At 45.5% G+C, this 24,032-nt stretch overlaps 2 protein-coding genes across 2 annotated transcripts in view; both read left to right on the top strand.

Moving 5' to 3' along the window:
* dnhd1 (dynein heavy chain domain 1) overlaps positions 1 to 22,268 on the top strand; it is a 28,210-nt gene extending 5,942 nt beyond the window's left edge. The window contains exons 15-44 of the mRNA XM_031878281.1: positions 60 to 187; positions 441 to 639; positions 1,424 to 1,509; positions 1,651 to 1,882; positions 2,969 to 3,094; positions 3,212 to 3,309; positions 3,415 to 6,526; positions 6,625 to 6,739; positions 6,885 to 7,044; positions 7,140 to 7,422; positions 7,505 to 8,927; positions 9,649 to 9,745; positions 10,355 to 10,469; positions 10,566 to 10,752; positions 11,026 to 11,128; positions 11,305 to 11,433; positions 11,527 to 11,718; positions 11,820 to 12,239; positions 13,140 to 13,548; positions 13,826 to 13,924; positions 14,010 to 14,180; positions 14,723 to 14,901; positions 15,835 to 16,800; positions 17,872 to 18,025; positions 18,118 to 18,192; positions 19,036 to 19,249; positions 19,640 to 19,731; positions 19,814 to 19,933; positions 20,813 to 21,408; positions 21,768 to 22,268. Coding sequence (XP_031734141.1) covers positions 60 to 187; positions 441 to 639; positions 1,424 to 1,509; positions 1,651 to 1,882; positions 2,969 to 3,094; positions 3,212 to 3,309; positions 3,415 to 6,526; positions 6,625 to 6,739; positions 6,885 to 7,044; positions 7,140 to 7,422; positions 7,505 to 8,927; positions 9,649 to 9,745; positions 10,355 to 10,469; positions 10,566 to 10,752; positions 11,026 to 11,128; positions 11,305 to 11,433; positions 11,527 to 11,718; positions 11,820 to 12,239; positions 13,140 to 13,548; positions 13,826 to 13,924; positions 14,010 to 14,180; positions 14,723 to 14,901; positions 15,835 to 16,800; positions 17,872 to 18,025; positions 18,118 to 18,192; positions 19,036 to 19,249; positions 19,640 to 19,731; positions 19,814 to 19,933; positions 20,813 to 21,408; positions 21,768 to 22,163 — 10,676 coding nt within the window. The 3' untranslated portion in view covers positions 22,164 to 22,268. The remainder of the gene's footprint in view (positions 1 to 59; positions 188 to 440; positions 640 to 1,423; positions 1,510 to 1,650; positions 1,883 to 2,968; positions 3,095 to 3,211; positions 3,310 to 3,414; positions 6,527 to 6,624; positions 6,740 to 6,884; positions 7,045 to 7,139; positions 7,423 to 7,504; positions 8,928 to 9,648; positions 9,746 to 10,354; positions 10,470 to 10,565; positions 10,753 to 11,025; positions 11,129 to 11,304; positions 11,434 to 11,526; positions 11,719 to 11,819; positions 12,240 to 13,139; positions 13,549 to 13,825; positions 13,925 to 14,009; positions 14,181 to 14,722; positions 14,902 to 15,834; positions 16,801 to 17,871; positions 18,026 to 18,117; positions 18,193 to 19,035; positions 19,250 to 19,639; positions 19,732 to 19,813; positions 19,934 to 20,812; positions 21,409 to 21,767) is intronic.
* Positions 1 to 23,805, top strand: part of fam20cl (family with sequence similarity 20 member C, like) — a 34,984-nt gene extending 11,179 nt beyond the window's left edge. Inside the window, exons 7-9 of the mRNA XM_031878274.1 lie at positions 22,862 to 22,943; positions 23,058 to 23,117; positions 23,547 to 23,805. Of these exons, the coding sequence (XP_031734134.1) occupies positions 22,862 to 22,943; positions 23,058 to 23,117; positions 23,547 to 23,805 (401 nt within the window). The remainder of the gene's footprint in view (positions 1 to 22,861; positions 22,944 to 23,057; positions 23,118 to 23,546) is intronic.
* Positions 23,806 to 24,032: the final 227 nt, after the last annotated feature.

The following is a 24,032-nucleotide window of genomic DNA, read 5'->3' as shown; positions in this document are numbered from 1 at the left end:
TCATAACAAGCATGGAATATTCAGTTGTATAGACGTTGTCTTTCATTGCCTCCCATTAGAACGTCCGATGGATTTGACCGTTCTGACAACAGACGCTCTGAGGGTCAAAGCCCGCTTTGAGTTGTGGGAGCTGACAGCTGAGCACACAACATGGACGGACGAATGGAAACAGCTGCTGCTCAGTGAGGTAACATGTCAAGTCAAGCTCTCTCTTATTGACAAGGTGGTGAAATATGTTTGACAAGGAAATCAGTATTTATATGAACTGATATCTGTTTACTAGATCTTGAACTTGATCTCTCTTCTATTTCTTTGGAGAGAACTGTGACTGTGAGAGGTGGACGTTTGGGAAGCACAGACCATCTCTTAAAAACAGACAGAGATGCTAAGCTTATGAGTCGATGTGAGTTAAAACAACAACTCTCTATTTTATCTGTCAGGTTGTGGTGTCACAAGCTCAAGGGAATATTTCCAAGTGGAAGGAGCAAGCTCTATCTCTAACAAGTATCATACCTACCCATGATGCAGTGCTGCAGGAGACTTTAGGAGTCCTGGAAAGCTTCAGCTGTCAGGTTGCTGTCTTGGCTAAGCTGCAGAGCCCGACACTCAAACACAGACACTGGAAAGCCATTTTCGAAGGTCAGAATCTTTGCCCGTATTGTAACCAGGTTGTTCTCAATTAGTCTTTGTACTAACACCTGTGATAAATGATGCACTAATATCTAATATAATCTAATATAACGAGGTGGCAACCTCTGGTTCTGATGTGTGTTAAAGCTGCACAGGTCTCTACCAGAGACGTATACGGCGTCTCTATGTCACTCCTCCTCAGTCCAGATATGGTCACTTCCTGTTAACAAAAAACGAGATGGTGACGACCAAAATGCCGGACTCGAGGCCTCAAAACGGCAGTCCGTAAACCAATGGGTGACGTCACGATGACTATGTCCACTTCTTATACAGAGTATTTATATAACCCGCGTAATTGTGAGCCAGGACGTGCAGGGTTGCCTCTAAGGATATCAGATGTAGAATAAAGAAGGACAAAGTTTGCGTAGGGAGGACGGTCCAAACAAACGCATGACTTTCACCGAGGAGACCGCTGTTAGTGTCTCGTGTGAAACCAGAAGTCAACGTTGACTTATGTTACCTTACTTTTGTTACATAACTTGCGCTTCTAACGCCACCTAGTAAGTTGCGTAACCTAAACTACAATCGTTTCATAAACCTAAACAAGTAGTTTTGTTGCCGAAATAGTTCCTTCACTGCAGGCCCTCTGATCGCTGGTGTTGCCGAACATTTGTCGGAAATCAAAAAATGAGAAATAACTTTTTGTAGGACATCATACGAGGACACGTTGATTGTAACACTTGCATGCAACCACAGCATATCTAAAATAATGAAAATGCATTCCATCTGACAGACATGGGCCAGCTGTATGTCCCAGAGACGAAGGTGACTGTTGCTCAACTGATGTCTCAACAACTTGACCAGAAACTTATCACCAAGGTGAGAACAGGATAGATGTTACACATTGGGCTGTTATGACAGGAAATAATATATACAGTATAGCTGCTATTGGAAACAGGCTCAATAAACAACGGTCTATCCTGATAGGCCACTAACACTGTTACTTGATTCATTTTGCAGGTATGCAGGGATGCACAGGTGGAGTGCAACATGGAGCAGACCTTCCAGAAGCTTCGACAGGGATGGAAAGTCAGAATCTTCCAGCTGGATAAATTCTCTCTGCCTGTTTGGCAGACTGGAGAGCCACAACATGGATTAACGGAGACGGAGAAGCCTACGGAGGGCACAGTCTCAAATCTCCAAACTGCCCGTCAACACTCCTTTAACGATGCAAGATTGATCCTCATCATCGGTGAGACTGAATAACAAGCTAGCAAATTAACAATTTAGATGAGTGAGCAGGCTCCGCCGCTCGGGGAAAATGTGTACAAGCAACATTCTTCTAACAAGTCGCTTTGCGTTGACTCCATGCGGCAACCTCTGGTTCTGCCGAGTGAAGTCAAAGCTTCATGTGTTAAAGCTGCATTCTCTCTAGTGTCCACCAGGGGGCTTCCTAACTTTTACTGACAGAACAAGACAGTTTAAGACCTGCTTTCACTGTTTTCTGATGTTTTATACACCAAACAATTCATTAATCTAGAAAAGAATCTGCAGATTAAGCAACAATGAAGATAATCGTTAGTTGCAGCCCTAATGTCTGCAGGCCTCCCGTGTAGACGACATTGATACTTGATTAACAAAATTCTGTGATATTCAGAGTTCAAACAATACCATCCAATCAGGCACATCTGTACTTTACTCACACTGTTAATGACTTCACATGCAGCGTGAGATCAGCAGAAGAGGAGAAGACGCTAAACTGTGACGGCATTATTTAGCGTCCTATGTAACATAAAACACAGCCGGCAACCTCCGATTCTGAAAAGTGAAGCCGATGCTTCATGTGTTAAAGCTGCATTCTCTCTAGTGTCCAGCAGGGGGCGACTCCTCTGGTTGTATAGAAGTCTATGAGAAAATGACTCTACTTCTCTCTTGATTTATTACCTCAGTAAACATTGTAAACATGAGTTTATGGTCTCAATCTCTAGTTTCAAGTCTTCTTCAATACAGCATGATGTTCATTTAGTACATTATGGTCCATTTAGAGTCACACAGACCATAAAGCAGGGGATGCTTTAGGGCGGGGCTACACGGTGATTGACAGGTCTCTACCAGAGACGTGTACGACATCTCTACGTCACTCCTCCTCAGTCCAAATATGGTCACTTCCTGTTCAATGGATGCAAAAAAACAAACAACACGGCGACTGCAGTAATCCAAGATGGCGACAGCAAAATCACCGATTTCAAGGCTTCAAAACATCAGTCCACAAACCAATGAGTGACGTCACAATGACTACGTCCACTTCTTATATACAGTCTATGATTTTCTCACTCAGGTCTGGAAATACACTCTGCTGACATAGAGAGCGATTTGATGTCTCTTTCCACCATGATGACGTCCCCACACAGTCTTGAGTTCAGGCCGCAGATGGAAGATTGGATGCAATCACTGCAAGATCTTGGTAAGGTGGATATATTTAACAAACAAAAAACAAAGAAGATTAAGAAAATGTACCGAAGAAAGTGCAGAAAAGTTATTTATGTTGATTTGCCTTTTTTGCTTTCCCTTTTATTAACAGGGAAGCTACTATTGTTATTTGAAAGATACCAGCATATGTGGGCCTTCCTGACCAAGATGTTCCATGACACATGCTTTAGTGGTCAGAGAGTGGATCTGGTACGTCCCCTCTGCATCAAAAATGCGTGCAATGCTTTGAAACTGGTATATTTGTATACATACGTCGGATAAATGTAGATTTTTTTCTTCTTCTTTCTTTCATAGCTGGAGCGATTCCAACCAGTTGACGAGACATTTAAGGAAATTATGCTTTCTGTATCAAGTGACCGTCATGTGTTGAACTTTGTTCATTCCAAGAAGACAAATGACAGATTCCACTGTGATAGATTTCGCCAGATTCTCATTGATAGTCTGTCTACAATGGAGGCCATTTCCAACCAGATGGTGGACCTCCTGGAGACCCTCTGTGAACAATTTCCAAGACTCTGGTTTTTGAGTAAAAGGGAAGTGATTCAACTACTCTCCTTTCACCCAACGTCTTTCACACTGCAACGCTTTGTGCGCAAATGCTTTAAAGGGATACGTTGGCTTGAAGTTGATTGTAAAACGCCGTCTAAAGTAAGAGGTGTGAAGAGCTGTGGGACAACATCTCAAAGCCACAGACAGATGAAGGTGCTGGGGTTTTTTGGCGGCCTCCAGGAGCACATTACATTTACATCTCCTTTGGAACCAAATCTCAATCCCTTGGGTTGGCTTTGTGTCTTTGAGAAACAGCTAAAGTTGACCATGGTACAACACATGAAACAATGTGCTATTGTGCGAAACCAGCTTGAACCATTCGGTCCAGATTTGGCATGCGATAAGGAGGTTGGAGACATCCCGTTCCACCCTGAAATGAGGAAAATAGTATTACCTGTGCTGGATCTGCTGTCTGAACATCCTCTTCAGTGTCTGCTGGTGGCTGAGGAGACAGTTTGGTGCAAGGCTGTCCTACAAGCTTTCCGAGAATCAAACCCAGTGAAGTTGAGCGACATAAAGGCATACAACTCTGCCAAACTGAAAACCCTTGGCCGTTCCATAAGGGATGGAGACACAGGGGCTAAACATGAATCTCTGGTTTCTAAGTACACGATGATGTGTCTTCGTGCTTTAGTGCAACTAACGATGAAGCATGCACAGCAGCTGTCTCGACTCATGGAGGTGCAATGTGTGCTGGAGTCATCTTTTGAGTGGCTCAGTTTGATGAAGTACTATATAAACTCAGACGATTGGAGTCTGGAGGGCATTGATGATCCAACATGTCACGTGGAGGTTTTGAGCCATCGACTTCAATATGATCATGAGTATTTTGGTCCAGAAGATTGGGTGATGGTTCATATGCCGTCCACAGATCGGGCGATACTGGGGATTCTCCTGGCTCTAACAAGCTACAGGTGTGGGTTTGTGAGTGGACCCTGCATGTCTGGAAAGAAAACGACTGTGGTCCAGTTAGGGAAAGCGTTAGGGCGTCAAGTTGTCGATCTGCAATGTTGTCCAAACATGAGAGCTGGTGTTGTTCAGCGGATGCTGGTGGGCGCCCTCGAGACTGGAGCATGGCTTCTGCTAGACTCTGTGGACTTACTAACACAAGGGGTCCTATCATTACTGGGGCAGCATCTGGTAGACATCAACCAATCCTTCTCTAAATTAACAAGGGGGGTCACAGGTTGCAAAAACATTTTTGATTCAGAACTTCACCTGGTACTTGCAGGTAAAAGTGTTTCTACCAGGCTGAGCTACGGATGTGTTCTCATCTCATCGAAGGGTAATACGTCTGAGGTTCCAGAGAGTCTGCGATGTGCCACCAGACCCATTGCGTTAACTCATCCAGATTACAGGATCATTGCAGAAGTAATGCTGACTTCTATTGGTTTCTCAGAGGCCACGTCTTTGAGTCGACGTCTGGTGGCCCTCATTGACCTGGCCAAGGATTCCCTCTGTCTGCCTGATTTCCTCTCTGACCACCAGAGCTGCTACCTTGTTGTCTTGCAAAAGATCATCTCCGCCTCTGAAATACACTTACAACAAAGTGTAAGGGAACGAGAAATTTCAGTCGAGGCTAAAGATGCGGTCGCAGAACAAGCCGATCTTGCGCCTTCACAATGTGTGGATGCCAGATTTGTTGAAAAGGATAGAAAAGAAACTGAAAAGCATTCCAGGTGTCACCGTTCTCACTTGTCAATTGTCCAGGGATTAATGGAGGAGACGGCTATCGTCAAAGCCATTCTTTCTGTCTTCTTACCTGTTGTTTATGAGCACAAGAAAGCCTCACAGTTCTACGTCATTTTCAAGGACACATTCCCTATAGCATGCCAGTTTCCTCTTTTCCAGCAGTACATTGAGGAAGAAGAAAAGATTCAACTGAAACATGCAGTTACAGAGGAATTGCAAAGGAAAAGGTTTCACTCTGATGCCCAACTAATTGGCAGTGCTCTTACACTCTATCAGACCATGAAATCCTCTCCGGCAGTTATGCTTCTGGGCCCCTCAGGTAGTGGAAAGACAACCTGTTACTGTGTTCTAGCTGGAGCCCTCAATCATCTGGTTGCCAAGGCAGTGGAACATCAGTTTGAAAATGACAATATCACTGAAGGAGATACCCGACAGGCAGATCCACAGACACCTGCTTCGACTTGGAGCTCTGTCCAAACTGTGGTCTTATTTCCTCACGCCATGTCCCATGAAGAGGTGTTTGGCTGCTTCTGTGAACAGAGAGGATGGCAGGACGGAGCTGTTGCAAAGGTGCTGAGAGATTCAGAACGACGTGAACTGACAAGTTCTACAATCTGCAACAAAAAGAAGAATAGCGATCATACAGCTGTGGAATGGCTGGTAATGGATGGGAATCCTGTTGGGAGGCCCGGCTGGTTGGATTACTTGAGTACAATGTGCAGTCCTGAGGACCCATTTCTGTGCCTATCTTCGGGTGAAACACTGCCACCCCAATCACACCTAAAGCTACTTATGGAGGTCACTGACCTACGTGATGCCAATCCCTCTGCAGTGACCCGTTGCGGCCTTGTTTACCTCACAGCTACGGATCTATGGAAGGCTGCGTGGAAGAGTGAACTGGATACCCTCTTGTTTGAAGACAAACTGGATCAAGGAACCTTGAAAATGTGGAATCGTCTGGCTGAAGATCTTTTCTCCAGCACACTTAGTTTGCTCAGGCAAAAGGCTTTAATCTCCGCAGTCCACAAGGAAGGAGATTGTCTTGGAAGCGTCGCGTACGGACTGCAAGAAATCACGTCATTTGTTCGGATCCTACGTGCTCTCCTGCAGCATTTTGGGAGGGAGGTGGAAAAAGCTGAGCCGAAACCACAAATGGACAAAAGAGGTATAACCAGAATGCATGAACATACTGTATAACCTCGTAAGCATACAGACTAGTGAAAGTAGTAGCTTAAGTTTTGTTAATATTTCTTCTCCCACCAGATATACTTCTACACAGAACATCAGACACAGATCCCCACAGTAAACAAGACCTGATGGCCAGGAACCTTTTTCTGGTGGCTTATATTTGGGGATTTAGTGGACATCTGCATCCTCGGTAAGATCATCACCGTCTTTATAGAAGTTCTTTTATTGTCACATTTATTCAGTTATTGCTCTAATCATTTTATAATTTGACAAAAAGCCCCCAAAATGAATATCAGTCACCAATTTTCTTCTTGTGTTTGATGTTTTTACTCCAGCCACCGGCCACAGTTCGACTTACTAGCCCGTCAGCTGCTGTTTACTTGCCGGTACAAAATTGTGGTTCCTGATGAAGAGAGTGTGTTTGAACACTTTTTAAACATTGAAAGCAAGACATGCCCCAAGAACACACTGCTGACAACTTCCATCACTCCCAAGGTTTGTCGTGACCATAGTGAAAGTACATGTAGTCCTCACTGCATTTTAAACATTTTAACCAACTAACTTTAAGTGTCTTAAATCTATTCATGTAGTATGGGAGATATGCCTATCTCCTGAAGCTCATGTTGGAGGCCAAACAACCAGTGTTGCTCGTAGGAGAGGCCGCTTCAGGAAAAACCACTCTGTGCAAAGCTTTGCTGCGTTTTGACATGCCACACATTAACCTACCAGCCAGTCCACTCCTGAGCTCCAGAGACCTGCGCACTATTCTGAGTAACATCAGCTGCAAGAACAACCGTGAGTTCACTCTGGGCCTCATGACAAAACAGCCGGGACTGCTTCTTTTTGTGGATGATTTGCATGAAGCCCCCTGTGGTAAGTAGGAAAATGTATCTTCGGTTATGATTTTGAACTGTGTGAAGCTTTACGAGATAAATGTTTCGTTCCCGTTAAATAGATGTCTTTGGGAAGACGTCAACAGCTCTAGAGACGCTACGACAGAGTATTTCACTGGGACAGATTCTAACATTTGACGCCGACCACTTCAAGTCGTTGAGTGCTGGAGCCGTCAGCTACATGGCTACCTGCTGTGTCTTTGGATCTGGCAATCGCCACAGTGACGTGATGTCCTCCAGGCTCTCACGCCTGTTCTCCATCTTCGTGCTGCCCAGTCTATCCATGGACGTTATACTGTCCATCCATTCTCCTCGGCTAAAGTTCTGGCTCAAAGACACGCCGCTGAATCAGAGCGGCGAGGATATGCCGTGCCGCATCATCACTGCTACTGAACATCTCTATCGAGCAGTACGCGACCAGTTCCAGCCTACTGTGCAGAGGCCCCATCTCCTATTCTCCCATCATGACCTTCAGAAGGTGTTTAGGGGGATGTACTTGTGGCAGCCGGACATCCCAAACACGGGGATCGTGCAGGACGAGGATAATTCACTGCCAGGCTTTCCTCCTGCATCCGTCCTCAAAGTAGCACATCTCTGGATGCACGAGTGCACGCGTATCTTCAGTGACAGGTTATGCTCAGAGGACGAAAAAAAAACTCTTGTGTCCTTAGTAGCGGAGACGGCAATAGCACACTTCGGAAAAACTCAGGAAGTCGGTCAGAGTCTAGATCCACTAAGTCTGCCTCAAGAGACAAAACCAGCTGTCCGGTCAGACCTGGAGAAAGGCCACACATCGACTGAACCTTCGCTTCTGTCTGGAAACATTTACTCAGAGGCGAGCCTAAAAACTCACCCTCTGCAACCCCAGACTCTTCAGCACATGGAGGACGTCATGGCTGAGCTTGTATACGGTCCTGAGCTCTCTGAGGCCCCAACAAGTCAGCAACACAATTTTAAACGCAGCGTTTCTTATCAGGGCAGAGACTTGGATGTTCTGCTGCAGGATCTGTGTGCACTCATGGACAGAAAAGAGGAAGACAAAGGACAGAAAGTTGATGACTTCAAGATTACAGACAGATGCATTGTCCACAGACAGAGAGTACGTCAGCTGCTGCGTATCCTCAGGGCGCTGCTCATACCTGGAGGTCACGGAGTGCTGATTGGCTCAGACAGAGACACGGGCCGTAAAACCACCGTGCGTTTAGCTGCATATCTAACGGGCTACCGGTTGATGGAGGTGCATCCTGGCAACGAGAACAAGCTGCGTGACATCCTGAAAGAAGCCGGGAATCAAACTAGAGTGGATGGAGATAACGTCATCGTACTGGTCCATGAAGGAATCAGCCCGTCCGTCAGAGAAGAGCTGTTGGTGGCGATGGCTCACACAACGTACCCAGGACTCTACACAGATGAGGAGCTGAGAGATCTGATTTCCAGAGTGAAACTGTCCAGAAGATACCTGATGGACAGCTGGATGTTTGAGAAGTAAGAGGACAATCCCTAATTTGTTTGTACCCAATGTATAGACAACTGGTTGTCATTTTATAGTTGATGCTTTGATAAACACATATATACTCAAAGGTTCCTTTGCCTCATTTGCAAGATTCCACTGCGCCCAAAGAAGAAACAACCAATCAGTGCCCAGGATTCTGTTACTGCGTTCCCTGTTTCTGGACTCATATGTTTTCAGAAACATATTTTAGTTTCTGTTTAGCTTTAAAATGAGAAAGCCAAAAACAACCAACACCAACGACTTCATTTTACAGCTGAACAGAAAGTACAATATGTTTCTGATAACGTTTGAGGCCAGAAATAAGGAATGCAGTAACAGAATCGTGATTCATAATTGATCAGCGCTGCCTAGTTTGACAGTTTAATTAAAGTACACAGCTTCTCCAGCAGTGATTTGAGCCTCCTCAGCTTTGATTGGCTGTTTTGAGCGTGGTGGAACCTCTCAGATGCACGTTAGAGCACTAAAAGGAGGCAAAGGTGATGATTTAATCAGATTATCTGTGTCATGTACTGCTCTCCGGATGTGGTGACCGTTTGAGCAAAATGAAAAAGAAAGAAGCCTTAATCTCCACATTCATTTATACTGTAGTGATGTAACCGCATCTAAAAGAATGGGTTTATAGGAAAAGGTAATAGTCATAATTTGAAGGAATAATTCTAAATCACTCTCATTCTGTTTCTTTTTTTTTTAAAGGTACTTGAGCCAAATTCACAGAAATGTGCATGTGTTCCTGTTGCTTCCCTTCACCCCGACACACAGCAGTGACACACCTGGACTCCATGGATGGAATGTAAATATGTATTCTCTTTGAATTACGACACCTGTGTATCTGTGTTCAATAGGGGAGGATCATAAAACTCATGGTTTTGTATCGGTATTACGTTTTTGACTCACTCGGATCAGCACAAAACAAAAAAAGGGATTTTGTTTTGTGCCCATCATCGTTGATACTTATCGGCTTAACTTATTGTTTTGTATTGTTGTAGCAGCAGCTGGTCTACAAGGCTCCACACAGACTTAGCGGTGCTGCTAACGTTACTAGCTCTGCATTATTGATTTGTTCCCAATGTAACATTATCAGAGAATACTAAATGAACATCATGCTGTATTGAAGAAGACTTGAAACTAGAGATTGAGACCATAAACTCATGTTTACAATGTTTACTGAGGTAATAAATCAAGAGAGAAGTAGAGTCATTTTCTCATAGACTTCTATACAACCAGAGGAGTCGCCCCCTGGTGGACACTAGAGAGAATGCAGCTTTAACACGTGAAGCATTGACTTCACTTTAAAGAACCAGAGGTTGTCTCCTGGTTGTGTCATTAAATGTGTGAAATTTCGAAAGTAATTTCAATAGTGGACATGAATGGATGACTTTGTTTGTCCTTTGTGATCAAGGCTCAACTGACCAAGGCCCTGAGCTCCAGTAGCTGCGTGGACGTTTACCAGCCTTGGTCCAACCAGTCTTTAGTGGAAGTTGTTTCTCAATGCCTCAAAACCAGTTCCTACAAAAGTGAGTCACACCACCAGCGTAAGTCTGTACTCACTTTGTGTTGACCGGTTTGTGTGCTGGTGGTGTTATAGCTATGTCCTGTTTCTCTCTGTCTAGTGGAGGGAGCAGGCTCAGAGGCCAGCCTGTCTGTGGCCATGGCATTAATCCACCAATCTGCATGTCGCTATGCTTCTGTTCTTCTAAGAGCTCGGCCCTTCAGCCCTCAGACTTACATTGAGTTCATTGCCAACTTTGATTACCTCTGCAACCATCTGCACACTCAGCAGCAGAGTGAAGCCAACAGGTAAAGTCTTCCTTAATGATTGTTCTACTGCCACTTAGCTTCATCGTGATGACGTGACCTTACACCCTGTACTTACAAAACATAAAGAACCAGTAAGGTACGCTGGAGATGATCACGCAATCCAACAACAATTCATATCAATATCTGACCAACAGTAAAGGAAGGCTGCATTTGTTTGCAGAGCTGTTTGATGGGATTGCATCAGACTGTCCAGGCTTACATTTATATTTTCTGCTGTTGTGTCTTTTTTAAAACACTGGTGTTTTTTATCAGAGTTGCCACTGTTCTGTCTCATTGGGAGGCCCTGCACAGCACAGCCGTGCGGTGCAGACAGCACTTCATAAGACTGCAGGAGGAGGTTGCTGAGACTCAGCAGGTGACATACAGTTCAAGTCAGATCAATATTCTGTTTAGCCTGCAGCAAGTTTCGACGGCCACCATTTCTTTTTTCTGTGCAACTCACGTCAAAAGAAGAGACCTGTGTTAAAGTAACCCTGCCTCAATTAATATTTGCAATATGTGAAGATGAATGGCATGTTCTGCATCCTGCAGCGCCAGAAAGATCTCCTCAAAGACGCAGAGGATCAGAGGGAACTGCTCCAGGAGGCTCAGGAGAAGTGTGTAGTAGAGGAGAACGAGCTGCATCACCTGGAGGAGCAGATTAATCATGCTCAGAAACAGGTCAACAGATGTTTTATTAACATCCCAAAATCAAATAAGTAACATAAGATATACTTAAAAGAAAAGAAACAAATGTTTCAAATCTTTTTTTAGGTGGAACGTGTGTTCCTGTCAGGCCTCAAGATTCTTAGTTGTCTGAATCCATCTGACCTGGAGGAGGTGCGTCACTACAGAGATCCACCTGACGGAGTGGTGAAAATCATGGACGCCATCTGTTTGCTGTTTAATCGTCCACCAGGCTGGGAGAGTGCCAGACAGCTTCTGGGACAATCCAACTTTTTCCAGGTGTGTGGATGGATAACGGTAATATCATCCGTCAGTCAGCAGTGGTTCACTTCTGCACAAGAGGCTGTCCTTTCTTTGTTAATGTGCCGAATCTCTCCTAGGAGTTGGAATTCTTTGACCGCTACAGCGTGACGGACGAGCAGCTGCAGCAGCTCGGCCAGATAGTTCACAGCCCCCAGTTTGCACCGGAGTCTGTGCAGGAGGTTAGCAAAGCCTGCGAGTCCCTGTGCCGATGGGTCCAAGCAGTGTACGAGTGCTGCTGCGTGCAGCACCGACTGTTGGTCAAGCGGCAGCTGGAGCTGCTGGCCGAAGAGGCCCACGGTCGACTGCGCCTGGCCGAGCAGCAGGGAGGGGATGCACGCCGGCGTCGGGAGGAAGTCCAGCTTCGACTGCAGCTGGTACGAACAGAACTGGAGGAGAAACTGCTGCAGCTGCAGAAAGCTGAGAGCTCAGAGGGAGAAGCTGCTTCAGCTGCAGGGAAGCTGGAGACACATGTCAGAGACTGGAGGGCTGCTGCTCAGGTAACAGAGTTATACTGTACGTGTCACTGAAACATGCCACTTAAAGCTACTAGGCCTACAAGGGACTTTCAACTGGTTCTGAACCAGTCTCAGTTTAGTCCCGATCCTCTATGACCTACATCAGTAAACGAGACCATCAGAGGGAAGATGGTCCATATTTTTTGTGTGTTGATTCAAGGATCATTTATTGTCATTATGCAACACACGGATGGACAACACAATTAAGATTAGCTCATTTTCAACACAACAAACACACGACAAACCAAACTAACACAGTCGAACATTCCTGCATCTTTTAAATTAGCGTCATGAGGAATGTAGACAGATCACGAGGAAAACATCGTCCATCACCTTTGACTGTGTTTGAGAACCAAGAGTCCTCCACCTCTGGTCCACCAGAGTCCTCATGATGTAAACACAGTCCTCCTCCTCTGGTCCACCAGAGTCCTCATGATGTAAACACAGAGTCCTCCTCCTCTGGTCCACCAGAGTCCTGATCTCTGTCCTGCTGTCCCCCCGTCAAGTGCAGCTTGATCCTGGACCACCATGGATCCAGGTCTCTGTGAAGATGTGGGCTCAATAGTCACCGACCTCCCGCTGCTTTCATCCATGTTATTCGTCTGTGACCATCAGACAGCCAGAAGCATGCTGGGTAGTGGAGTAGCCTCAGGTCCTAGCTTAGCATCCATCAGGTCTCTCCTCCCTCTCCTCTCTGGGGCAGTTTGGTGGCGTTTGGTCGGCCATGGAGCGGAGATCGTCTCAAAGTCTGCTGCTCTTAATCCTCACGCTTCCTTATCAGATGTTGATGAAAGTATTCTGTCACATGTCGTTAGTGATCAACAAACAAATCGATTTAAATGATACTTGATTTTTTCTATTTCCCCCCCTCCCCCCCCTCAGGAGGCAGAGCTAAATAACCAGTCCTTACCAGGAGATGCCCTTATCCTGGCTGCAATCATCTCTTATTTGGGCCCCTTTGGACCTGACGTACGCACACAGCTGCTGGTCAAGTGGAGGGAGTTATTAAAGACAGGAAGCGTCGACATTAACCCCGAGGACCCCAGAACCTCCCTGTTTACTACGCACTCTGACACCGCACCTCCTCACCCGCCTCTCGGTTTTCCCATCCCCGCGTCCGAGAGTCTGCAGCGGCCTCTGGGTCGGGCTTTAGGTTCAGGCGTTCACCTGAACCTAACCAGACTGGTGGTGAAGCTGCTGCTGTGGAGCTGCAGCAGCGCTTGTGTTCAGCGCTGGCCTCTACTGGCAGACAGCCAGCAGCATCTGGACTCTCAGAGCTGCCTCATCACAGGTACTGTAGACCCAAAGAGTCTCAGAACATCCCACATGCCAATTAACCAATTAACCAATTAACCAGGCAGTCTATTGGAAACTCTTTATTAGGAATAACCCCTTGACATGTACCATCTCGTTTTCAAGGGGGGTCCTCGATGACAATTATAAATAAATACAAGGAGAAAAGTACCATCAAACAATGCTATAAAATAGAAATGCTAATGAATGCCTCTTTGTATTTTGCCGAATTGTAAAACCTAAAACCAGAACAATAAGCGTCTTCTGCTCTGCAGGAGAGGACGCCGAGCTGGAACGGGAGACGGAGTGTGAGCTGGTGGTTCGTGCTGATGATCCAGAGCTGCTGGACCATCTGGACCGGGCTGCAGAGAGAGGTGGATGATGGCAGGAAAAATAAAATAGAAGTTACAGAGTTCTTTATTCAGCCGTAACTCATTCCCATCCTTTGTTGTTTTGCAGGATTGAGAGTCCTGGTGACTCACGTGGAACGTGTGACTCCAAGTCCTCCCTTTCTGTCCAGACTGCAGCGCTCTGCTCCGTGTTTGCTTCCAGGATTAAAGCAGCGATCGACTCACCCTGAATTCTGCCTCTTCCTCAGCACCCGTCTGCCTCTCCAGCTAGTACACAGTGGTGAGAAGGGTTTCTCCATACAACCGCACAGGGGTTAATCTCTGTCTTTCTGTCTCTCTCTGTCTCTCTCTGTCTCTCTCTGTGTCTCTCTCTCTCTGTCTCTGTCTCTCTCTGTCTCTGTCTGTCTCTGTCTCTCTCTGTGTCTCTCTCTCTCTGTCTCTGTCTCTCTCTGTCTCTGTCTGTCTCTCTGTCTGTCTCTTCTGTCTATGTCTCTCTGTCTCTCTCTGTCTCTGTCTGTCTCTCTGTCTGTCTGTCTCTGTCTGTCTCTGTCTCGCTTTCTGTCTCTCTCTGTCTCTCTCTTTCTATCTCTGTCTCTGTCTGTCTCTGTCTCTCTCTGTCTGTCTCTGTCTGTCTGTCTGTCTCTCTGTCTCTCTCTGTCTCTCTTTTTCTATCTCTGTCTCTTTGTCTCCGGCTCAGTACAGTGTGAGACACACATGACCAGAGAGAAGAAATAGTAATGTAATAATAAAGATGTCCATCTCTACTTCTAACTCATCTCAAAGTAGCGGCTCACTCTGTATTTCCTGCTCTTCGTTCTGCAGATGTCCATCCGTCCATCTTGTCTCAGGTGCTTGTGGTCGACCTCTCTCTGAGCTCAGAGGAGATCCAGGAGCTGATGCTGACTCAGCTGCTGCAGTCTGAGTGTGAGAAGCTGCTGATGCAACACCTGCAGCTCCAGCACGACAAGCAGCTGCTGCAGGAGAGACTGGTGTCAGAAAAGGTGACGAGATCACTGCGTACAATCATAATCAAGGAAATACTGCTTCTGTTGGTGATTGAGTCTAATGTGTGGAGCTTCTTTTCTATTGTGGTGTAGTCGTGGTCAGGAGGCGTTTGTTTGGCAGCTTTTCACTGCAGTTGTCGGAGCCAATGTAGTTGCAGAATCCTACATTTTGTACCGATCCCCGTCATGGTTTAACGTCAACCATCAGGGTGTAAATAAAGTTTTAACGTCAACCATCAGAGTGTAAATAAAGTTTTAACGTTAACCATCAGAGTGTAAATAAAGTTTTAACGTCAACCATCAGAGTGTAAATAAAGTTTTATTGACTCAGTAGAACATGTGTTTCTAGTCTCTGATCTCTGATCATGTTTCATTGTAAAAACAGATTCGTTTTGAATCTCTCGTTCTAGTGTTGTTATTTCTTTCCATCCCGAGTATAGAAGTCTATGAGAAAATGACTCTACTTCTCTCTTGATTTATTACCTCAGTAAACATTGTAAACATGAGTTTATGGTCTCAATCTCTAGTTTCAAGTCTTCTTCAATACAGCATGATGTTCATTTGGTACATTATGGTCCATTTAGAGTCACACAGACCATAAAGCAGGGGATGCTTTAGGGCGGGGCTACACGGTGATTGACAGGTCTCTACCAGAGACGTATACGCCGTCTCTACGTCACTCCTCCTCAGTCCACATATGGTCACTTCCTGTTCACTGGTTGCAAAAAAACCAAGATGGCGACGACGAAATTGCTGAACTAGAGGCTTCAAAACATCCACAAACTGTGTGGCACTGATCCTGAACTGGGCTTTTTGTGATTGTTGTCAATGAAATGGAAAAAGTGAAACTAAAGCAGACTGCTGTCCTTTTGTTAGTCGATAACATGCTGAACATCAGTTGACTGTATATGTCTGTGTATCTGGTCTCAGGACACTCTGATGGAATACATCCTGCAGTCCGACACCTCACTGCTGCAGGACTCCGGTCTTCTCGCCCACGTGGCCGTCTGTGAGGATGCAACGTCAAGCCTGCAGGCTGAGATCCGGCTGCTGAGTGTGGAGCTGGATCACCACGATCTCCTGCTGGCTGCACCGCGCCAGGTGTTGAAGCTGGCCGCGTCTTTCTACGGGGCTCTGCAGGAGGTGGCCCGCCTCTCTCCTTCCTACTACTTCTCTCTACAAGGCTTCATCACGGCTATACAAGAGGTCCTCGTTGTGAAGGACAGGCCATTAGTCGGTGAAGTGCCGTGGGGGGTAATACCAGAGGTCACAAACCGGATGGTGGTCCAGCTACTGGACCAGTACAGGCCTTGTCTCCTGAAGAGCCATGCCGCCGTTCTGGAGCTGCTGCTCTCCGCGGCTCTGCTCCAACACAACGGGTTCTGCTCCGAGGCCGAGAGGGCGGCTTTCCTCAGGGGCCTTCAGGACGTAGAACATCCCGTTCAGTCCACCAGCGCTCTGCCCAGCTGGATCCCCTCTCGCATCCACCCAGAGCTCCTCCGCCTCGAGCAGATCCCGGTCTTCTCTGGGTTGATATCCTCTCTCTCCACTCGCCCCGCTCAGTGGAAGGAGTACCTGCACCTCCCTTCCTCCAGCGTCGTCGGGGCCGTTCCTTGTCGCTCTCACTCCCATCTGTCGCTGCTGCAGCGGGCGCTCCTCTGGAGGACGGTGCTGCCCGGCTGCCTGGAGGGACTGGCTGAGGCCATGGCCGCCTACCACCACCTCTGTCCGGACGGACGGACGGCGGGGACTGAGGCCCCTCACGCTGGCAACCCGGAGGCCCTCTCACGCTATCTGGTGAAACACCAGGGGCCCGTCATCCTCACGCTGCCCCGACGGACGAGCATTCAGCCTCTTCTAAACACGTTGGCCCGCTGTGTCGCAGAAACAAAGACGGTAACATAAACTGTTCAATAACTGGAACCAATGAACATGTTTAACAGTTTATAATATTAATGAATTATACACTCACAGTCCCTTAAACTTCAGTTCATAGTTATTTAACTGTTTACAAACAGAAAAAATAAATAGTGTAATGCCATGATTTGTGTTATTTTATCATTAGTTTTTTCTGTCATATAAATTAATTATTTCATAGATTACATAACGTAGCTAAAAGAAACAATAGCAATTTAATTCTGATTACATAAGTAAACTATTTACAGTTTATTGTTGCACACATTATAATATTTGTATTTGACAAAGTATTTGTTAATGTTTACCAAATGATTTGTATAACATCTAAAAACATGATTGAGACCAGAAACCAAATATTAACCATCAACAAAGTGTTAACTATCTAAGTAATGCAAATATATGTTTTACAAAGTAATTATTAAGCATTTTATAAAGTGTTAACATCTGGTACCTAATGTTTCTAAATGTTTTACAAAAGATTTCTTAAAGGTTTAGAAACATGTTGATATATAACATGTTAACATGATCACGTCGTTGATAACAGTAAACTGTTGATGATGGAACCTTTGGATGAACTGACTGTGTTTATGATGGAACCTTTGGATGAACTGACTGTGTTGATGATGGAACCTTTGGATGAACTGACTGTGTTGATGATGGAACCTTTAGATGAACTGACTGTTGATGATGGAACCTTTGGATGAACTGACTGTGTTGATGATGGAACCTTTGGATGAACTGACTGTGATGATGATGGAACCTTTGGATGAACTGACTGTGTTTATGATGGAACCTTTGGATGAACTGACTGTGTTGATGATGGAACCTTTAGATGAACTGACTGTGTTGATGATGGAACCTTTGGATGAACTGACTGTGTTGATGATGGAACCTTTAGATGAACTGACTGTGTTGATGATGGAACCTTTGGATGAACTGACTGTTGATGATGGAACCTTTGGATGAACTGACTGTGTTGATGATGGAACCTTTGGATGAACTGACTGTGTTGATGATGGTTCTTATGAAGCGTTTCTGATCTGGTTTCAGGTGAAGTTCGTTTCTTTTGACTCAGAGGTCGTTCTCTCTCAGCTGGACGAAGCTGTTCACAACGGACACTGGCTGGTCTTTAACTGTCACCTGATGGAGCAATCAGACGGAGAAGTGGCGGCTCGCCTCAGTGGGTTGATCTCCTCCCTCAGAGGTGGGAGGTTCATCGAGAATTAAAATTGAAACTGCTTTTATTATCATGAACAAAAAGCTTAATGTACCCGTGTGCTGTTTAATGTCCCACAGAGGAGCGACGGCTGATCCACCCGGGCTTCAGATTGTGGTTCATAACTCAAGAAGATGCATCCTGCTCCATACCAGGTAGATGTTTCTATGTTTCCATTGCTGCTCTATGGAACTACTGCCACCACCTGTACTAAGATATGAAACATGATATCACACAGAGCAACGTACATCCATTCTTATCTTCTTTACTTTTCTCTCTGAAGTGATCAAATTGACTGTTTCTCTTGGTTTTCCTCAAATTGTAATATAGAAATTCTTTATTGTGAATAACCCCTCAGGGATGTCCTCAAAGACAATTATACAACCTAAGCACAGCTAGACAAAACATTTAACACAAAAACTACAATTACAAGATAATTAAACAACACCAAATATGACAAAAAAACATAAAATAAGATTTACAAGATCAGGAGGTCAAAGTCAAACAGAGCATGAAAATGTTAATTATTTTATTAAATCTAAAAATGCACAATATATACAATGAAATAGAATAATATTAAAATTAACTGATAGTGCAAAGATTTAACCAAACAAAACAAAAAGATAAGTAAACGACACCAAATATGACAAAAAACTAAAACAAACAACAAAATAAATAAATAAATAAAAATTAAATAAGACACAAAATCAGGAGGTCATTCTGAAACAGAGCATGACAATGCATCATTCTTTCATAGGTTATAGAAAACATAAACGTAAGTAATGAAGTAGTAAGACATAATTATAGAGACGTCATTATGGACATGCTGATCCTACAATAAGAAGACATGATGATATGCAGAATATTTACAGGTAGATTAATACAATCAGAGGGAGCTTTAAACATAAAGGTGTTCTCGGCTGTTGACTTCAGCTGTACAACTGGTCCTACAATAAGAAGACATTTTAATAATGATGATTGTTTTTGTTATTGAACAGCGGCAGTGCGAGTGTGCGCCCTGCCTCTGGTCTGTGACTCCCCCTGGGACCTGAAGGAGGAGCTGAGCTCTTCTTTGGGTCAGCTGGCGTCCGACAGACACCATCGGTCTCTGTCGGGTCTCTCAGCGGACAACATGGAGCTGCTCCTCCGCTGCGCCGTCTTCCACTCTGTGTTACTGCAGAGACGCCCGGGTCAGGGGAGGAGCTACAGATGGTGAGGAAATGAACCCTCTGAACCACCAAACAGGATTTTTTTGGGGATTGAAAAGCATCTTTGATGTCATCATAACTGTTATTCTGCACTAAAGACATGTTCTAGTTCTCTCTACTTCTAGTCATCATGGTTCTGTTTCCATAGAGGAGCAGAACTTTATATATTACAGAGAAAATAAAGAGAGACAAAGGAGCCAAAAACACCCTGAACCTGCTTTGTGTTCAGAGGGTTAAGATACAGGTGGTGTCTCATCCTGTCGTATTCATTCAGAATGAAACCAAATATGAAGTGAATTAATGTCTCAGTATTTCAAAACCACATCACGTTATTCAAATGTTGTATTTAGTCAGAGTTCATGCTTGTACATTGTGGATCGTTTCTGTTTTGAAGGAGTCACGAAGACCTCCTGGCTTTGACGGACGCTCACGTTAACATCGCTGGTATCTGCCACAACAACGCCACGGCTTTGCAGTACATCGCAGGTGAGGCCTTATTATCAATACATCCGTCCCTCTAGTTCAGCTACCGTGCACTTCAACCTTATTCTACTTCTTCCATTCATAGTCAATCTGGTGCACGGCGGCCATGTTGTAGACTCTGCAGATCTGGAGGTGGTGGACAGCGTTGCCAAGACCTGCTTCAGCAGAGAGCCCCACGTCTTCTCTGGTATTAACACCAATCCTGGTAACAGCTTTGTGATAGTGCCGAATATTCTAGTCAACATCCCACAAGCCAATTAATGACACAGATCTATCGCTTTTTTTTCATGATACTTTTCGACGTACTATATTACATTTGAAACATTTAGCTGAAGCCAAGTTACATAATTACAGCATTAAAATGAGGCCATGTTTATAAATCAACAGTACAAACAACAAGTTGAAAGAAAGACAATCATAGATTTAGAACAGGAGAGGAACTGTTGGTCATCTGACCACTAGCCACCAGATTGCTGTTCGGGCTCATCGTCTGTGTAGCATGAAGGCATTGGTGGAATTAGCTAGCTAGCTAACTATAGCACAGTCAGCTAATTATCTAGCTAGCTAATATGCAAGCCAGCGAGCGGAACAAAGTTCATCTGGTGATAGCAGAGATGTTTCCGCTGTGACACGAGCGTGTGGATGAAGCTGTTCAATTTTACTCAGTTACTCTAAACTCTCTACGCTTCGCAACTGAAGTCATTAATGCAAAACTTCACCTCAGTGAGCCGGCGACTTAAAGAAAGTCTGTTACGTTTTTACAGAAGTTAGCCTGCTACAACGGTGGCAAATGCAACAGTTAACATAAAAATTGCCGCCGCTCAGACCTTTTATTTGAGTGGGAATTGGGGACCATAAACTCATGTTTACAATGTTTACTGAGGTAATAAATCAAGAGAGAAGTAGAGTCATTTTCTCATAGACTTCTATACAACCAGAGGAGTCGCCCCCTGGTGGAAACTAGAGGGAATGCAGCTTTAACACATGAAGCATTGGCTTCACTCTTCTGAACCGGAGGTTGTCTCTTGGTTCTCCTCAGATTAGTTAGTAAAATATACTGATTGTGGCTGTTTCTTGTCCTCAGACTCGTCCGAGCTTCTCCAGATGTTGGAGCAGAGTCTTCCGGACCCAGTGAGCCTCAACGACCCCCGTGGTGTGCTGGGCCTAGACGCAGACGCTGCAGCTGCCGAGATGATGGAGATCCACAGCCACGATCTGAGCGCACTGCTGCAGGCCTCCCAGACTCCTCTGGGAGCGGCGGCGAGGAGTTTCTGCACACGGCTCCACCACCAGCTGGCCTTCAGCAACGCTGCAGACAGACTGCAGGCTCTGAGGAGTCGCCTCACGAACCCAGCGACAGACCCAGCAGCTGATTCCCACGGTCACCTCTTGGACTTCCTCCGGGCCGAGCGGGACCATCTCGTCGATCTGGTGTCGTCGCTCCTCTCGGAGCTGCAGCGACCTTTTACCTCGCTCCTCTCGCCCACTGACTTGTCTCAGCTGGAGAGGAGGGCGGAGTTAATCATCACTTATCTCGGGCGCCGCGGCAGTGCTTCAGATCCTCCCGCCGCGTACCGGCTGTCTGCCTTCAGAAACGCCCGAGGCTTCCTGGTGGCGGTGACGAGAGAGGCCGCTCAAGTAAATCGCAAATACATCAGTGATGTAACTCTGCATTTTCAGGTGAAGCAAACCAATTAAAAAAAATCATACTAAAATCCATTCCCAGTGGATGAAATGTTTCTCTAATATCCCTCTGTCCTCCTGTCCTCTGTGCTCCTGTCCTCTCTCCTCTTGTCCTCTACCCTCTTGTCCTCTACCCTCTTGTCCTCTATCCTCCTGTCCTCTATCCTACCCTCTTGTCCTCTTGTCCTCTCTCCTCCGATTTTCTATCCTCCTATCCTCTCTCCTCTTGTCCTCTATCCTCCTGTCCTCTATCCTACCCTCTTGTCCTCTATCTTCTGTCCTCTATCCTCTATCCTTCCCTCTTGTCCTCTATCCTCCTGTCCTCTATCCTACCCTCTTGTCATCCTGTCTTCCAGGTTCTGAGGGACGTTTCTCTCCCAGCCTCACTTCCTCTGGACGCTGTGTATTTGTGCGGCCTGCAGCTGAGAGGTGCATCATGGGATACCCAGCTGGGAGCCCTCCAGGACTCCGCCTCTCTGCAGCCGTGCTCGCTGCCTCTCGTTCGCGTCGAGGCTCGAATCACGAACTCCGACCCGGATATCTTCCCTCGCGAAAGTTCACATTTAACCGACGTCCGTGCTTCTTCTCCGGCGTCGTCTCCGCTCTACCGCTGCCCGCTCTACCTCGACGGGCAGTGGGGGGGCGGAGCCTCTTTATCAGACGCTGACATCATCACCACGTTTCCCCTCCGCACCGAGATAAATCCTGCATTGTGTAGTTTGAGACGGGTGAGGCTAGTGAGCACGCTCTGAATCAACAGCTGGATTCATCTTCTAAATGTATTTACACAACTGTGCTGTACAATGAAATGTTCATACGGTACTTTGTAATGTTTTTCATTAAAACATTTGACACATTGTCATGATTCATAGTGTTTTGTCTTCAGTAGCTGGTTTTCAGCAGGTGAAAAGTCTTTTTTCTCTCATGAAGGTTCCTCACTGAGTAAAATGAACTGAAGTATCTCAGTGTCTTCCATCATAAGAGCTGTCCGAGTTCTCTAAATGCTCAGGGAAAGGCGCTTCAATGCTTCCTTTCCTAGCTCCTTTAGCATAGGAAACACTGGACCTTCCTTTACCGGAGGAATAACAGGTGAATGCTGCCCCCCAGTTTAAAGAGACGCACCATTAAAGACAGAAGACGTGTTTATCTCACACAGGTTTAACAGTCACTTTCATACAGCCGTGAAGTAATGGGATTCATGTTGATGAATACGGACAGACAGTGACAACCATTTCATTTTATATGTTTATTCACTTTGAACATGTTGCAAATAAGTTGATATGTGTTATGTTTTAGTTGTGCTTTTTGTAGTCCTTCCTCAGCATCCTGTTGCCTCCTGCAGCGATGACCGAACAGACATTTAGATACAATCCTCCAGATTTAATGCTTTTGAAAGCCGTTCTAAATGTTAATGTATGATTCTAACAGTAACTCCTCCTCCTTCCTTTAGGTAACATGGACCGACACCATTATGAAACCTTTGAGAAGTTTGGCACCGACACTTTCCTCATACACCTTGACAACGGGAGGGCGTGAGTATCTCTGCTGTGTTAGTGTGTGTGTGTATGTGTGTGTATGTGTGTGTGTGTGTGTGTGTATGTGTGTGTGTGTGTGTGTGTGTGACGACTCTTCTGTTCTTATTGCAGATTCGGGCGTCACTCCAAAGACGAGCCCTCCATCCTGGCTCCTCTAGAGCAGTGCTGCAGGTCAAACATCAATGTGATCAAATGTGAAATCTTTTAAAGGGACAGTGTTTCAGTTTTAGTGGCTTCTAGTGCCCCCCCTTTGTTCTCCTGTCCTATATCCCTCTATCCCTCCATCTTGTGTAAACATGGCGGTGGTGGCCAGTCTCATCAGTACAAGTATTTAGCATCACGTGATACGATTTACAACACATGTGATTGGTCGGTGTGTTTCCTGGACTGCTGAACGAGTACCGTAAAGGCTAGAAAAGATGCGCCGGTTAAAATAGAAGCGCTCTGTCAAACTTTAATAATTCTCAGTTATGTATCGGCCATAAGTCTATGAGTGACCTCTGCACTAAATGTTACACACTGTCCCTTTAAGAGGTGTCCTTGTTCAGGTTGATATCTCTTCCTTACTTAATCGCTCCATCCTCTCCTTCCTTCCTCTAGGATCCGTCGCTCCACCTGGCTCCGCCTACAACTCCTCACTCTGTCCCGGTATCGTCTCAGTGACGTCATGAGGGCCTCGCTGTCCCGGGACCCCCTTCACACGGTGGCCCCGCTGCTGTCGGAGCCTCACCTCGCCGCCCTCGACCGCCGCCTGAAAACTGTGCTGAAGACTGTGAGTCAGTGCCGAAAGAGACGGGGCGATGAGGTCATCTACGATGACGTTTCCTATCTGAAAGACACGGGGAGTCCTGCTGGGTAGATTATGATTATGAATCACATTTCATTTTAGAATCAACCCTTGAAATGATGAAGAAACTTGCAAATTACAAGGTATCAGAAAATGTCAAACTTTTTTGGTGTTTCATTTTTAAGATTTCATTAAACTTGATTTTCTTCTTTTTACAAAATGGTCGAATGTTTGTAAGACTCCTGCTCTCCTGATTGGACGACACATTGAGGATTCTATAACGTGTCAAGATATAAACT

This window comes from Anarrhichthys ocellatus, unplaced genomic scaffold (genome assembly GCF_004355925.1).
Source record: "Anarrhichthys ocellatus isolate YVR2014 unplaced genomic scaffold, GSC_Weel_1.0 scaffold171, whole genome shotgun sequence".
Taxonomy (NCBI): Eukaryota; Metazoa; Chordata; class Actinopteri; order Perciformes; family Anarhichadidae; genus Anarrhichthys; species Anarrhichthys ocellatus.
Note: the sequence above shows the minus strand (reverse complement) of the source record. Positions and strands in the feature narration are given on the sequence as shown.